The sequence below is a fragment of the Arachis hypogaea genome, chromosome 15, assembly GCF_003086295.3.
Source record: "Arachis hypogaea cultivar Tifrunner chromosome 15, arahy.Tifrunner.gnm2.J5K5, whole genome shotgun sequence".
In the NCBI taxonomy this organism is placed as follows: Eukaryota; Viridiplantae; Streptophyta; class Magnoliopsida; order Fabales; family Fabaceae; genus Arachis; species Arachis hypogaea.
The window spans coordinates 149,424,516-149,441,341 of NC_092050.1; the positions used below are offsets into that span (position 1 = coordinate 149,424,516).

At 35.4% G+C, this 16,826-nt stretch overlaps 3 protein-coding genes across 4 annotated transcripts; 2 read left to right on the forward strand and 1 right to left on the reverse strand.

Moving 5' to 3' along the window:
* Positions 1–65: 65 nt before the first annotated feature.
* On the forward strand, positions 66–5,198 carry LOC112751251 (protein unc-13 homolog). 2 transcript variants are annotated; one of them, XM_025800325.3, is made up of 5 exons: positions 66–785; positions 1,801–2,652; positions 3,018–3,473; positions 3,662–3,851; positions 3,943–5,198. In XM_025800325.3, the coding sequence occupies exons 1-5, from the start codon at positions 366–368 to the stop codon at positions 4,869–4,871; spliced, it is 2,847 nt and encodes a 948-aa protein (XP_025656110.1). In that variant the 5' UTR covers positions 66–365; the 3' UTR covers positions 4,872–5,198. The 2 variants fall into 2 exon arrangements, with proteins under 2 accessions (XP_025656110.1, XP_025656112.1); XM_025800327.3 differs by having other exon boundaries at positions 235–785; positions 1,782–2,652.
* Positions 5,199–6,774: 1,576 nt separating this feature from the next.
* LOC112751252 (SNW/SKI-interacting protein A) lies at positions 6,775–11,513 on the forward strand. The gene is made up of 3 exons (XM_025800330.3): positions 6,775–7,142; positions 8,668–8,766; positions 9,365–11,513. The coding sequence occupies exon 3, from the start codon at positions 9,369–9,371 to the stop codon at positions 11,193–11,195; it is 1,827 nt and encodes a 608-aa protein (XP_025656115.1). The 5' UTR covers positions 6,775–7,142; positions 8,668–8,766; positions 9,365–9,368; the 3' UTR covers positions 11,196–11,513.
* A 1,179-nt stretch (positions 11,514–12,692) lies between these two features.
* LOC112751253 (lachrymatory-factor synthase) lies at positions 12,693–13,488 on the reverse strand. The gene has a single exon (XM_025800331.3). It carries the CDS (start codon positions 13,400–13,402, stop codon positions 12,887–12,889), a length of 516 nt encoding a protein of 171 aa, XP_025656116.1. The 5' UTR covers positions 13,403–13,488; the 3' UTR covers positions 12,693–12,886.
* Positions 13,489–16,826: the final 3,338 nt, after the last annotated feature.

Here is a 16,826-nt window from a genome sequence, read left to right on the forward strand (position 1 = left end):
TATTTTTGATAAGAGTAACAATTTACCATCATTATTAGTACTGTCATAAGAAAAATAGTTAGTTAGAAGTTAGTAGCAATTTAGATTCCCTTTGTCCTCGCACCCCATTACACTACTGATTACTGAAGCTCTTGACACTTGAAACCTTGAAACCGAAGCAAGAATAATCCAACAGGGACCCAAAAACAAAAAGAGAAAGTAAATATAAATAAATAATAAATAAAGGTCGCACCTGCAACGACAAAGTCTCGCTCCCTTTATCGGTTTGTTATCCCAATCTTCATTCATTCTTTTCTTTCCATTAAGGAAGGGAGGGACTATTCACCAATTTCCACAACTTTCAGGGACGAAAAACAAAAACCTCCATGCCGGTGCACCCAATGGAGGATCTTCCATCACCGTTCGGAGACCCGCCTTCCAATTGGTCGGAATCAGAGCTCCGAGAAACGGCATACGAGGTACTCGTCTGCGCATGCCGAAGCTCCGGCCCCAAGCCTCTCACTTTCATATCCAGTTCCGACAGAGGAGGGGATCGGGATCGGGATCGGTCTTCTGCTGCGGCGACTCCCTCGCTGCACCGGTCGCTGACGTCGACGGCGGCTAGCAAGGTGAAGAAGGCGTTGGGACTTAAAACGAAGAGGAAAGATGGCGGCGGCGGCGGCGGCGGTGGGAGGAGTGCGAAGCGTGCGGTTACGACAGGGGAGTTGGTGAGAGTGCAGATGAAGATTTCGGAGCAGAGTGATTCAAGGATTAGACGTGCCTTGTTGAGAATTGCTGCAGGCCAGGTATTTCTGTAATTGTGATTTTTGTTATTTTTTTTAGGGATTAAAGAGATTGTTATGTGTGTGGTTTTTGTTTGATGATACTGTGATAGTTGTTCTTGTTTTTGCAGCTGAAAAGTTATGCTTAAACCGTTTAGACTTATTTTGACTAACTTGGGTTAGACTAAATGGTATTAAAATCCACGTCATTCATCACTAATTGTTTATTCTTTTCACTATCTGATGTATGGTGACACTGCTGAGTGATATTCACCAAATGGTGAATAGCACCTTTTGATAATATTGATACTGTTCATGAGAATGGCCCGAAGTAACGACTTGATTCTAACTCATTGGTTGAACTGGTGTGGCTTGCAAGTTGTCACATGTAATAAAAGAAGTTCGTTCATGCCTAACACTGTTAAGAGCAAGGATTACAGTCATAGGAAGCCCTATGTGACACTAAAAAAGATTGCAGGCCACTTGTCTTGAGGAACAATTGGTGTTGGATTATCTAGATTTTATTGCTAGTTTTAACATAAGATGCAAAAATTAACCATGGACAGTTGCTTATGCAAAATATATTTTCATAACTGAATCCTTTAGTCAAAAGTCGTCAACAGGCTAGAATGTAATTTTAACTGTAAACTGTGGTAGTAATTGCAGTGCAACCACAGTGGTAATTTTTCTTTCTCTATTACCACAACCCTAAATAAAGCAATGTGATTGATTACGGCAACAAGAACAGCCAAGCATTTTCCTGATGACGTATGATTAATGATTTCCGAAAAGATAAAAGAAAGAACAAAAACAAGAAGCTAATATACATCATGAGTTGCCTACATTTATGCACATTTCATTGGTTATGTGTATTGTCGATTTGACATGTGAAGATCCATTTCACTCTTTGTATTGCTTGCTTGTTTTTCATCAACTGATTCAGATGTGGACAAAAATTTAAAATATGAATATGTATTATGGATCCTTACAGTTATTTGATCACTAATGATAGCTTACTAGGTCTTTGTTCATGAAATAGCTTGGAAGACGCATGGAATCAGTGGTTCTTCCACTAGAACTAATTCAACAGTTCAAGTGTTCAGATTTTCCGAGTCAACAAGATTATGAGGCTTGGCTGAGGAGAAATTTGAAGGTTCTTGAAGCAGGACTCCTCTTGTATCCTCACTTTCCATTAGATAAGGCAGACACTTCTTCGCAGAGCCTTCGCCGTATAATCCGTGAAGCATTTGAGAAACCCATGGATCTTGGAAAGACAGGTGAATCAATGCAAAACTTCCGAAATGTTGTTCTATCTCTTGCTTTTAGATCATTTGATGGATCTGTTCCAGAGACATGCCATTGGGCTGACGGATTTCCGCTGAACCTCTGGATCTATCAAACTCTTTTAGGATCTTGTTTTGATATACATGAAGAAATTTCTGTGATAGAAGAGGTTGATGAGGTCTTAGAGCTCATTAAGAAGACCTGGGTTATGCTTGGAATTAACGAGATGCTGCATAATATTTGTTTCTCATGGGTCTTATTTCATCGGTATGTTGCCACTGGTCAACTGGAAAATGATCTGCTTTTTGCATCCAGTAACCTGTTAGCGGAAGTTGAAAATGATGCTAAGACTGTGAAAGATCCTTTTTATTCGAAGGTTGTGAGCAATGTAGTGAGTTTGATGTTAAATTGGGCAGAGAAAAGGCTCCTTGCATACCATGATACTTTCCATGATGGTAATATTGAACCAATGGAAAGCATTGTTTCTATTGCTGTATTGTCTGCAAAGATATTGTCAGAGTATAATCGGAAGAAGAGGGATCATGATGTAGCCTATACCAGAGTTGAAAATTATATAAGATCATCTTTGCGGGCTGCTTTCGCTCAGGTAATTTCCATCCTTGAAACTCCCTAAACATGACTACTCCATCGCAGTATTTACATGTGGTCAATTTTGAGTTTTTGACATATTTGTAACGTATTTGGTGTATTTTGAACCCGCTGAATGAAATAGGATAAAGTCATCTGTTATGCTCCATTATAGTGAAAATTTCTGAAAATTCTCTTTACCAAGTTTTCCATTATATTTCGAATGTTGCTATTTAATTATCTTTATACGGTATTGGAGCTCAAGAACCTTAGCAACCACTTCAGGTATCATGTTTTAATATACATACATCATTTGCAAAAAAGCTAATAGGTATTTTTGAGGCCATCAGCATATCCTAACTCTTTTCAATCTCTTTAATGCAGAAATTAGATAAACTGGATCCCAGCAAGCATTCATCGAGAAAACAGAATAGAGCTTTTCCCACTCTTTCTATCCTCGCCCAGCATGTTACTGAACTGGCTTATAATGAGAAAGCAATGTTCAGTCCGAATCTAAAGAGATGGCATCCTCTTGCTGCTGGTGTTGCCGTTGCTACCCTTCATGTATGTTATGGAGATGAACTGAAGAAATATGTAAAGAGTATTACTGAGCTGACACCTGATGCTATAGAAGTGTTAATGGCCGCTGACAAATTGGAGAAAGATCTGGTGCAGATTGCGGTGGCAGATTCTGTTGACAGTGAAGATGGTGGAAAATCCGTTATTAGGGAGATGCAACCTTATGAGGCTGAGGCTGTAATTGCTAATTTGGTTAAGTCATGGATAAAGATTAGAGTAGAAAGACTAGGGGAATGGGTCAACAGAAATCTGCAACATGAGGTATGTGAAATATTGGTTGCTTCTAAATTAATCAAGTTAGCATGGTATTTCTTTTTTTCTGAACAAAGCAATTATGATTTTCTTTTGTGACATCCAAAACTTATTAAGCTTTCATTCCTTTACTACCAAGGAACATGATTGTTGACAATGGCAAGTTTTGATATATTTGTTACACCATCTTTCTGTAGGTATGGAATCCACAGGCAAACAAAGAGGGGTTGGCTCCTTCAGCTGTTGAAGTCCTACGGGTTGTAGATGACACTCTTGAAGCTTTCTTTCTGTTGCCTATATCCATGCATGCAGTTTTGGTTCCTGAATTGATGTCTGGTCTTGACAAATCACTCCAGCAATACATTTTGAAAGCCAAAGCTGGCTGTGGTATATATTTAATGCATAGCATGATATTGGATTTACCAACTCATTTATTAATCCCCATCTTACCATCCTTTCTGTTTTGCATGATCTGCAGGGGACCGTAATACTTTTGCCCCAACTTTGCCTCCTTTGACTAGGTGTTCAACTGGATCAAAGTTTCACGGTGTGTTCCGGAAAAAAGAGAAGTTACAATCAGCTCAGAGGAGAAAAGCTCAAGTTGGAGCCACAAGAGATAACTCATTTGATACACCCCAGTTGTGTGTTCGCATCAATACTATGCAGCGCGTTCGCCTGGAGTTGGTAGTTTTGGAAAAGAGGATACTTGCCAATCTTAGTAGTTCTAAATCTTCTAACAATGATGATATTTATGGGGTGAACTTGAAGTTCAAGCTTTCAGCAGCTGCTGCTGTAGAAGGTATCCATCAAATCTGTGAGTTTATGGCATACAAAATTGTTTTCCATGATCTAGGTCATGTTCTATGGGATGGCCTATATGTCGGAGAAGTTTCATACTCCAGGATTGAACCTTTCCTTCATGAGCTTGAGCAATACTTGGAGATCATATCATCAACAGTGCACGACAAAGTTAGAACGCGCGTAATTGTTGACATAATGCAAGCTTCTTTTGATGGGTTCTTGTTGGTTTTGTTGGCCGGAGGGCCACCACGGGCTTTCTCTCTGCAAGATTCTGCCATAATAGAGGAAGATTTCAAGTATTTGACTGGGTTATTCTGGTCCAATGGTGATGGATTGCCTGTTGAATTGATAGAAAAACATTCTGCTACTGTGCAAGCCATACTTCCCTTGTTCCATGCGGATACTGAACACATAATTCAGCAATTCATTCAGCTCACCATGGAAATGTATGGTTCTTCTGTCAAATCCCGGCTCCCGATGCCTCCAACACCAGATCAATGGAGCCCGGGAGATCCAAACACCCTTTTGCGAGTTCTTTGCCATAGGAATGATGAGGTAGCCGCCAAGTTCCTCAAGAAAAATTACAACTTGTCTAAGAAAGTCTAACAACTGATGAGTAACCCCTCTAGCTAGGAATTTTAGTGGCTTCATTTTGTGTGGTTTTAAAGTCTCACTTGTCGATTGCTGAGTGTATGATCAAGGTATAACTTGGAATTCATAATACTGTTAACCACTATCAGGGAATAACTTTAGGACATAGTGTACTTGCAATAACAACAATATACCTTGTACAGGTTAGTTTCTTCCGGTTCTGTTTGCAGCTTGTGAAAAATGCAATTTGTGATATGGAGGTTGTATACAGAGAAGTATTTGTATTTGTGTCATTATTTATCTTTAATTATTTTTTAAATGAATTGTCTTTTTATTGGCAAATTAAAGCACTTATCTTGTTCTGAAGATTTGAGCTTGACCATGTTAATGATTGAAGTTATAGGTTGGGCTGTGGTCTTCATCTAATGGTCAAAGTAAGCAATTAAAATAGATTATTGTTCTACCAATAAAACCTCATATTTCAAGTACTTGGCTCCCGAAAAAAGTAACGCAATCTAAACCCTTAATAATATAAATGGTTTTGATTCTCTTAGATAAATAAATACATTAAATGTAAACTGTTTAATAGGATTCGTTGAAAATACTGTAGCAACTTCCAAGACCGCGTGATTTCTTTTATTTATTTATCTTTTCTCTTTTATTTAGTTTTTTTTTTTTTTCAACAAAAAAATATGTTCATTCTATCATTTAGTTACTATATTTTCTTTAACCATTCACACATTTAAATTTAAACTATAACATTAGACATGAAACAAATATCATAAACACATAAAAACACATAAAAATATAAATAAATTAATTTAATGTATATCAATATCAATTTATTAGAGATCTATTAAATCAACATCATATCATTAGTTACTCTAAACATTCTTTAATTTGTTCTCAGTTACATTCTTATTTCAAGTATAAACAAAAAAAAATTGAGTACATTTATCTAAAAAAAATTGAGTACATTTATATGAATATTTTTTTATATTAAAATAAAAAATAAAAAAAACATTTCTTGATCCATTTTAAATTAATTTATTTTATACTTTTTATCAGATTTTTCAAAAAATTGTTCAAGATTTTAAAAAGATGAAAAATTATTAGTGATCACTGTTAATCTCTTTTATGATAAAACTTTAAATTTAAGTTACAGAAAACAAAAATAAAAAAGAAAAAGATAACCAAAACAACAACAATATCATAGAAGAACATGATAATAAAACATAAAAAGAAAATTAAATGTTGTGAAATAATAGAATCGAAGATATTTTTGTTGTTGAAGAAAAAGAAAGAAAAAACTAAATAAAAGAGAGAAGATAAATAAAAAGAAGAAATTACGTAGTCTTGGAAGCTGCTGTAGTTGTCGTACGATTTTCAACGAATTCTATTAAAGAGCCTATATTTAATGTATTTATTTATCTAAGAGAATCAGAACCATTTATATTATTAAGGGTTTAAATTGCGTTACTTTTTTCTCTAAAATAAATGAACAATTTCAGAGGAGTCAAATTCCTTATTTCGGTGCTTGTAATCACGTCCATTTTCAAAATAAATTTAAAGTGAAAATCATTGTAAAAATAAGGTTGCTAATCTGGTCTACGCGTATTCGATGAAACTGAATTTTTCAAAAATTTATTTTTGATATACTGATAATGAATTTTATATAATTATTTAATTAAATTTATATATTTAAATATTTTTAAAATAATAAGTTAAAAAAATTAATTATTTTTAATAATATAATAATATATAATTAAATAATTATATAAATCTGTTTTATATTTTTAATAGATGAAGATTAAATTTATTTAAAAAAAATTTATATATAATTATTTTTATATAAAATTAATAATTATAAATTATAAAATAATAATGTAGTAACAAGAGAAGCATGCGTACAAGTCCTACTTCAAATGACATCATTTCTTATTTTTATTTAGAGTTCAGGAATTCAAGTCTCACTCCTCACTTAAAAAAAAAAAAACCGGTTGAACCGCCATCTACAGATCAGCCTTCTGCCCTCAAATAATTAAAAGAAATCCGTCTACTAAATAGGGTTATCAAATATCCAGTATCTTCGTGGTCGTGGATTAGCTTTGTTCTCCATAAACCCACGCATCGGTCTGCTCTACCTCTTCAAACGCCGCAAAGCCACCCCAGCTCCGTCGTTGCCGTCGTCGTCGTCTCTCCTCTCTCCTTCGCCGATTCTGCGTTGGATCTCATCTCCCGTCGTCTATCCTCTCTCCTCCTCAGCTCGCCGCTACCATCCTTGAGGTAGCAAGACTAACTTTGTTGATAACCTGCTAAGTTGATCTAATTAATCAAATGTATGCTATTGACTTTAAAGTTGTAGTTTTTATTTATTTATGATTTTGAGTTGTTGATTCAATTGCATCTCGCCAATCTAGGGTTTTTTTTTTTCGGGTATTTTTATTGTGTTAATGTTAGCTTCAATAGGTGGATGGCTTGTGCCTTTTGCTTATGTGGTAGGGGCTCTTGCCATGATGCTGATTCCACTTGATGCCCCTCATGAAATATTATGTTTTTTTTCCCACAGTAGCGAATCTATGGTAGCTTTGAATGATAAAGAGTTTCATTAAAAATATTTCTTTAGTGTGTCTTTTTGGCTATTATATGTGATTACTGAGTACCCCAGGATTATGAACGTGAACCTCGACATCCAAACTATCCAAGAGAGCCATTGATTAGTTTCTTTTTCTTATGTTGGAATGCCTTTAAATTGGAATTAGCATGGAATATGTGGCAACTAACTATAAGTTTGTTAACATTATCTCAATTTGATGCTACTGATCTCATTTCCCTTTGTCAAGTTTATTTCCTCTTGCAAATATGTTCATGTGTCCTCCTTTGATGATGATAGATGAAGAGGATGTGTGTCAATTAAGTCATACCTAATGATTTGATTAACTAAGGGTTTATTCTATTTAGCCTCCACTTTCTGTGCCAAGTTATAGGGATGGCAATGTAAGGAAACAGGGACGGGGGACAATCCCACTTCCCACCCCATACCATACAAATTCTCAACATCCCCATCCCTGTTCCCATTGCAGCAAAAGTTTCCTCCCCGTCCAGCCATCCCCAATCCTCTTGGCGTCTGGCGATATATAACCCCATGGATCCCATAGGGGTTATCCTATTTAATAAAAACAATATCAAATCTAGTATAATAAGATAAAATAAATTTAATATTTTTTCAATTATCCCATATAATAACACATTATAAATTAAGGGCAATGAGTTATAGCTCAAATGGCATAGTCTCTCCATACTCACCTAAGAGGTTGCGGTTTGAGTTTCCCTATCTTTGGTTGAAAAAAAAAACATTATAAATTAAGTCTAAATGCGAAATGATCAAATTTTAAACAAAGTATAATAGACTTTAAAGATAAAACAAGTGTTGTTGATGTTGTACAATTTCCATTTGAAGCACGTTCCAAACATCAAGTATTAGCATCTTTATAAAAAAAATTTGTTGCTATGAGTTAAATTAATTAATATAAATATAATTATCTTCGGGATATGGATCTCCATGGGGTGGGGGATGTAGTCCCATTCCCACACTAAAATCTCCCTCAGGGAGATCTCCATCACCATCCCCATAGGGAGATTTTTACCCCCTTCTCCATCCATCCTCATTGCCCTCGCTACCAAGTTATATGCGTTTGACTAAGTTGGAGGGAAGCTGCAGTTTTTTTTTCACTCTCATATAGTTACTTATATTTGACAAAAATCTAGATTGCTTATCACTTTATTCATGTTCTATCTCAACTTTGTTTAGAATCTTGGCTTTTGCTGCATTGTTGGAGCAGAGGGATTCAGACTGATCAAGAAGCTGCTGCACTTGCTTTCTCTTGAATTAGTGTTTACACGCCAAGAGGTTGGTGAATTTTCTTTCATTTTTGTTGAGAATAAGAAATAAATGTTTGTAATTAGGATAGAGACTTAAATTTTTAATTAGGAGAAAGTTGTAGGACTGGAGAAGAGTATGAAGCAGGGAGAAGGCATAGCAATCCTTCTCAATTGTTTGCTGTGGACTGTACCTGTGATTGCTCCGTTCTTGTTGCGGGGAATAAGGTGTTGCAAATAAAACAGCTAGGATTATTTGATTTTGGTCCTAATCGCTAAAGCTATCCGTCTTCTTAAAATTTTCTGTTTTGGTGGTTTCTGTGAAATTATTGGTTGCTTATTCTTCATTTTTTTTGTCATTTCTTTTTCCTTGCAACTTTGTCTTCTGCTTAGTGTACTAAGTGATGCTATGTTTTGTTATTGAATTTCAATTGCGAAACCTATTCTCTGTATTGCTGCATTATCTATTGATTTATACCTAATTTTAAGGCTGTTTAAGGGTACTCTTTTGTTTTCTTTTCCTTGAGGCTATGCCATTGTGAATTTGATGAGTTTTAAAAATTTTGTTTTAATTTCTCGTGAATCTGAATTTTAAAGTTGATAATCTTTTGGTAATTTTTCTGTCTCAGAATCATGGTGGCTTTGAAGGAGCTTCTTCCTCCAGCAAAATCATCGTCAACAACTTACTATGATCACAGTAACGATCCATGGTTCAAGCAGAGATTCTCCTCTTCATCCGAGGAGGAAAAAGCCGCAGCCATCAAGCACAAGCCAGTGCCGTCTTATATGAAGCGTGCCGGTTTTGTTCCTCGCAAGGTGGAGGATTTTGGAGATGGTGGTGCCTTTCCTGAGATCCATGTTGCTCAGTACCCACTTGACATGGGAAGGAATAAGTCCTCAAAACCAGGTTCAAAGATCCTTCCGGTGACAGTTGATGCTCATGGGAATGTTGCATATGATGCAATAGTGAAGCAGAATGAGAATGCTAAGAAGATTGTGTACACACAACAGAAGGATCTGATACCAAAGATTTTGAAGAACGATGAGGACAGTGACATGGAAGATGATGAGGATGAGCAAAATGAGATTGAGGAGACAACTCAGGAGACTAAGGCTGCACTTGAGAAGATAGTTAATGTGAGATTGAGTGCAGCACAGCCAAAAAATGTTCCCAAGCAGTCATCTGATACAAAGTATATTAAGTATAAGCCTTCACAGCAGAATGCGGCTTTCAATTCTGGGGCGAAAGAGAGGGTTATTAGGATGGTTGAGATGCCAGTTGATCCACTTGAGCCTCCAAAGTTCAAGCATAAGCGTGTCCCCAAGGCATCCGGCTCCCCTCCAGTGCCTGTGATGCATTCGCCTCCGAGGCCAGTTACTGTGAAAGACCAGCAGGATTGGAAGATACCTCCTTGTATTTCTAATTGGAAGAATCCAAAAGGTTATACTATCCCTCTTGACAAGCGTCTTGCAGCTGATGGGAGAGGTCTTCAGGATGTTCAGATTAATGATAATTTTGCAAAGCTTTCAGAGGCATTATATGTTGCAGAGCAGAAGGCTAGAGAAGCAGTTGCAATGAGGTCCAAGGTTCAGAAGGAGATGCTTCTAAAGGAGAAGGAAAGGAAAGAACAGGAGCTGAGGGCTTTGGCCCAGAAAGCACGTTCAGAGAGAACTGGTGTAGCCCCTCCAGCTGCCATTCCTGTTCCATCTGAGAGGAGCGCCATGGATGATGCTGACATGGCAGATGATTATGAGCAACCACGTGAACGCGAAAGAGGTGAAAGGGAGAAGAACTATCCAAAGGAGTCAAGGGAGGAAAGGGAGGAGCGGCTGCATAGGGAAAAAATCCGTGAGGAACGGCGAAGAGAAAGGGAAAGGGAGAGACGATTAGAGGCTAAGGATGCTGCTATGGGAAAGAAAAGCAAGATCACAAGAGACAGGGATCGTGATATAAGTGAGAAAGTTGCTCTTGGTATGGCTTCTACCAAGGCGGGTACTGAGGTCATGTATGATGAGAGGCTATTCAACCAGGAAAAAGGAATATCATCTGGATTTGCCACTGATGATCAGTACAATGTTTATGACCAAGGCTTGTTCACTGCACAGCCAACACTCTCAACCCTCTATAGGCCAAAGAAGGATGTTGATAATGAGACTTATGGCGGTGCAGATGAGCAGTTAGAGAAGATTAGGAAGACGGATCGATTCAAGCCTGATAGAGGATTTGCGGGGACTTCTGAAAGGTCTGGACCCAGGGACAGGCCTCTTGAATTTGAGAATCAAGATGAAGCTGATCCATTTGGTCTGGATCAGTTCTTGACAGACGTCAAGAGTGGTAAGAAAGCAATGGAAAATGTTGGTAGTGGAGGAACAATGAGAGCAAGTGCCGGATCTTCAATGCGGGATGGTTATGAGGGAGGTTCTGGTAGGACTCGCATTGGATTCGAAAGAGGCCACTAAGTAGATTATTATCAAATGATGTCAATTTCTGATGGCTGGTCAGTTCACTCCTACATATTCCAACTGGTGGTTTAGGTTGTGTTTGAACTTGGAATTTTCTAAAATGTCTCTGTACTCTGGTTCTAAAATGTTTATGGCTTTTGATTGAGTTATATGTCAAATGAAATCATGAATTGGAATGTTTTAAAGTAGATATTTGCCTATTGATGGTAAGTAGTCTCTTAAAAATCTGGACTCCTTGATGTTGAATCGAAATATTTGCTACGGTTTCATAATATATAGATATACCCAGATGAAAGATGTTGATTTCAGTTCTTATATCCTTTCTATTTCAATTTCATACATTTCACTTGAATATTCATTTCAGAATAACAAATTTCTTTGAAGTTCAAATATTTTGTGTGTTCTCCTAGTTTTAGGTATCTTATTGAGTGTCATACACTGATGACAGACACAGCAAGTTTGCTGCAATAGTCTGGTTTTTTGCCAAACAAACAATAATAATGGTAGTAAAATCTTCCTGATTTTTTCTTTTGCTGGATTAATGTTCAATTTTGTTCTCCATCGTCACATGAATTAAGTTTTGAGTGCATCGTTTTATGAATCAGTCAAACTTGATAATGATTAAAATATCATCCATGTAACTATATCGTAACTAAATTGGATCTTAATCTTGATTGATTTTGGATTTCCTTTTTTTTATTTTATTTTTTTATCCCAAAAGTTTAAAACAATACTTCGTCATATATGAAATGGGTTTTCAGACCCATTGATGCCTACTCCATTTCATCTAAAAGACCAAATTGGTGAGACAAATCTTTATTGAAATCCCATATATCTTGATGTCTAACATCACCAAATTGTATCAGTAATTCACGATGAAATTTGTTTATGACATATTCAATTGTCGTTATTATTTTTATGTTCAAGCAGCCAAAAGTGTTCTTATATACCCACTATTTCCGAAGTCTTGCATACGGGGGATAATTTTGGTTTTTGGATAGACAGTTTAAAAGGACGTTTCACATTACTAAGTGTATTCAACATTAATTATTATTATTAGCATTACTCAATATTTTAATTCAATCATGTTGCATGCATATAAAGAATTATTACTCATATAAATTAAATATTAGAAAATAGAATACACATTAAAAATATATAAAGTAATACACACAAATACAAATACAAATACATGGTGGTTGGTTTTAGTATGTATATACTATATAGTATAGTATTTTCCATTACTATTTTTACCAAGGAATTATGTGCTCAATTTTAAGGTTTATGTCAATTTTCTATATTTTTTTTTCTTAAAAATTAGAGAAAATAAAAGACACAAATAATCTGTTTCACTTCCAACTATCAAAGCATCAAACATAGTGGAAGTGTTTATTGGAATCTCAACCTTTGGACTCCTTCAAATTGATGGATAAAAAAGAATGAGAGTTTCCAGTGAAGTAGCACCTTATACCCAGAGATGAGCACCATATGAAATTCAGAACAAATAGCTATTTTATTGTTGCAACTTTTCAAACAAACAGCATAAATTCCAAATCATTCATGTTCAACTAATTACTACTAGTACTTATTCATAACAAAGTTATACACTAGAACACACAAAGGATACATCAACTGAAGAAGTAGTAGTAGCTTTATTGCATTTCTTGGTAGCCACTCACATGATTACTTCAAGTTTTAACTGCTTCTTGCATGGTCTCCAAAGCTCCCTGAATCCTCTGAGCCATCACCTGCAAACCCGAACCAATGAAAAGATCGAGATCTTCCGGCCGCCACCCTTGGACAGGTTCAACTTCATATAGCCACTCAATCTCGCAGCCCTGATCTTCCTTAGGTGTCACCTTCAAGGTCGAAATGTAGGAGCAGAATCCAACATTTCCATCTATGATTGAGTAGCTAAATGTATGCAATGTTGGGTCAATGGACAAAAGCTTCTGCTTAGTCCAATTTATAGTTTGTTTGCCTTGTTCATCCACAGGGGTCTTGAATCCGGCACAGAAGCGCACGCAGCCGGGTCGGCCGGAGATGCCTTCGACAGCAAGGCATGTAGAGAGAGTAGGGAACCACTTGTCAAGGCCAAAGAAATCTTCCAAGAGAGGCCATACTTGCTCTACTTTGAATCCTAGTACTTCTGTTTTGGCCTTGCCCTTCCATTTTTCAACTTGTTGATTTGAAGCTTCCATCATATTACAAATTCCACACAAAACACAAGTATGATAAGCTCTGTATTTATAATCTCATGATAGTGGCCTAATTACATAACATGTATCAGAATCCATCAATTTTTTCTCCTTTTTTTTAAGAGAAACTCTTGAGGATAGCAATTTTTAATATTTTGTGTCATTATTTGGCCAGCACAAGCACAAAATTATTTTTAACAAATAAATTTTATTAGTTTATGTGTATAAATTCTGAAAAGTATATGTATAACTATAAACTATATTGATTCATATATGCAAAATTTTGATAAATATAGATACAAATTATATGTTTTTTGTGTGTAAAACGTGTAAAAATGAGCGCAAATTATTATGGGTCAAACATAATAATATTTGCTGGTCATGTAGATTTTTTTTTAAATAATAAGAAAAAGAGATATATGGATAAACAAAGGTTAGTTTTCGCGCTCATTTTTTTGGATATGCAAATTCTGTATGTGTTGTGCATGGGTATGGAGGTGGGTGGTGCTAGACATGAATGTGGGATAATTTTTTTTGAACCATAAAGTGTTGTCCGATTTCTTCGTTAAAAAAATTATGAACACAAATCGGATGGAAGGGAAAATCGAAGGATCCGATTTGTACTTTTAAATTTTTTTTATTTTAAAAACAAAAATCGGATGGTCCGATTTCAATATTAAATATTTTTTTAATTGTTTAAAATACAAATCGGACGGTCCAATTTGTGTAATGCAATTTTTTTAAATTTTTTAAACACAAATCGGAGGGTCCGATTTGTTCTTGACACCACAACTGCGTAAAGCACCCATACACTCCATAACTATGTCCTACACCATTCCTCTTTCTATATCTAAATTAAAAAGTGTAGTTTTCGAACTAATCCTTAAAAGATCATTAGGAATCAATTTGATCATTAAAAAATTCAACACCTTAATTGGATTCTTAAAAAATATTAACATAAGAGAAATTAATTTTTCTAACTTGTTATGGTTAAGTACCATATGACATATTAAGAAAGTGATACACGACATATTTTTATCTCACATATTAGTGTGACGTATCAACAAGAAGTTAATGAAATGACCTACTTAACTCATATCATATATTTTTCAGGAATCAAATTGAGACATTAAACATTTAAAGTGACCAAATTGACTTATAAAAGATGTTTCAAAAACCATTTCAAAAATTAACCCTTATAAATAATTAATTTTAATTGGCATGTCTAAACTTTATCCTATTTTTTTTTTGGACAGGAACTTCATCCTAATTTAATTATAATGCTTGACATTGTGAGAGTATTTTGAATTACAGAAGATTTTTTATTAGGCCTAATTTTTTTAGTCACTTATTCGGCCTATCATTAATAAACTAAGAAATGTGTGTATCGTGTATACATTTTTTATAAGAAAATATTAACATGCATTTTTCTTTTTGGTTTTTAGAAAGAATGATAAAAATGAATATAATTAGATAAAATGATCTGAATTTTATCTAATATACTGAAGATTATATAAGTTGTCTTTTTTAATTTTGATATGATTATGGAAGATTTGTTTTTACAGAAAATGGTAAAAAAATGTGAGTTACGTGGATATATTCTGTCTGAAATTCGCTTTTAACATATTCCTTTTTTTACAATTCGTCTCTGACAAATTTCATTTATAAATATTTTTTCTAGAAAAAAATTCACTCACAGTGAATTTATTTTCCATTTTTTTTAAATTACAATTCATTTCAGACAAATTCATTTTTTAAAAGTTTTAGAAAAATACAATTCAGCATAACAAATTGTTTTTCTAAATTAAAAAAAATACAATTCGGCCTAACAAATTTACTTTTTAAAAATTAATAAAAAAATTTTATAATTCGCCTCCAACATCTTCTTAATTCCCATATTAGAAAAACACGAAAAACCCTATTTGTTGGATATCTCTCAAATTTCTCCTATATAAATTTTTTTCGGCCTAGTTGATCTGACATTCTGTGGCTAATTAAATCCTCGAAATTTGTGAGGAACAGTCAACTGAGGTAACAAATATTGGGATTCATGCTGTGTGACAATTATGTATCAAAATTCCTCAGCTCAATTTTTTTTCGATCAAGAAAATTCATTATTACTTAAATATGATGTCACTGAAAGTGATGGGCCACTGTCGGTGATTTAGTGAATTTCTGAAGGTGCAAACAAACATATCTAATGTTTATAAAAAAAAGAAACATATCTAATTATGTAATCCGTATGATTATTTAATTTTTTTTTTGGTGACTGAAATAAATTAAACAAAGAAAAACAAAAGAAACAAAACAAGGAACTGCTTAAATAGAGGGACAGTCCCGTTTAAGACTACTCTTAAACTCCTCCCAAGGTGAAAGAAGCTCCACATGCGAAAGTTGTAACTTCATCGCCATCTTTGCCATAGTATCTGCCACCGTGTTTGCATCTCTCATAATCAAACGAAAGTCAACACGCCAATTCCAATGCATGATATCTCTTATTTTGAGCACCAGTGGATCAATAAACTCAAAACCATCTTGAGTAACAAGATTAAATGCTTCCACACAATCCGTCTCACAAATAACATCTCGTTGACCCACATCCCAAGCTAAGAGATATCCTCTCCAAATAGCAAACAATTCTCCTTGAAGAATACTATTACTCTCAATCATTCCCAAACACCCCCTTTGCCAGCTCCCATTACAATCTCTAATAACACAAGCAAAACCAACACTATCACCCGAACCAAAATAACTAGCATCACAATTAATCTTAAAAGTACCAATGGATGGGGGATTCCAAAAACCATTTAGAGTAGAGGGAAGGGACATACGTTGTAATTCAAAAATATTTCTAAGCTCCTTTTCTGAAGTTAATGCCAGACAAATGACTTTTTCCGGAGGCCAAGTTTCATGGGGATTAAAGATGTCGTTATTCCTTGCTCGCCATATCCACCAAAGTCCCGAAAAGAACTTGAATGGGTGCTCTCTGCTATGATACAAGAACCAGTTCTTCAAATCCAAAGGATGACAAGGAATATCCAACCTTTACCAGACAAGCTGAGCTTTTGGACAATCCCGAATACAATGTATAACCGATTCCTGGCTAGAAAGACATCTTGGACACCTATCCGATGACGACATCCCTCTTCTAAAGCGAAAACTTGCAGTAGGAAGAGCCTCCTTAAGACACAACCAAGCCAAAAACTTATGCTTTTCCGGAACAAGCTGACGCCAAAGCCAAAGCCAATTCTCCCTCTCCTCCCAACCAAACAGCTGCTTACACAACCACAAGTAACCATTGCGTGAGTCATAGACTTTGGCAGCAGACCCACTCCAATACCAACCCACTTCCGGACCTGCTTGTTCATCTGGATTGTAAGAGAGAATATTATTTTTCAGATTTTGAGATAAAGGAGAATAAAGAGTATCC

What these genes read in the sequence shown, in the direction of transcription:
- LOC112751251 (XM_025800325.3), top strand. Translation starts at nt 366, where the DNA reads ATGCCGGTGCACCCAATGGAGGATCTTCCATCACCGTTCGGAGACCCG. An exon ending in TGCGGGCTGCTTTCGCTCAG is followed by an intron (nt 2,653 to 3,017) that starts GTAATTTCCATC and finishes TCTTTAATGCAG; the next exon opens with AAATTAGATAAACTGGATCC. An exon ending in ACAGAAATCTGCAACATGAG is followed by an intron (nt 3,474 to 3,661) that starts GTATGTGAAATA and finishes ATCTTTCTGTAG; the next exon opens with GTATGGAATCCACAGGCAAA.
- LOC112751252 (XM_025800330.3), top strand. Translation starts at nt 9,369, where the DNA reads ATGGTGGCTTTGAAGGAGCTTCTTCCTCCAGCAAAATCATCGTCAACA.
- LOC112751253 (XM_025800331.3), bottom strand. Translation starts at nt 13,402, where the DNA reads ATGATGGAAGCTTCAAATCAACAAGTTGAAAAATGGAAGGGCAAGGCC.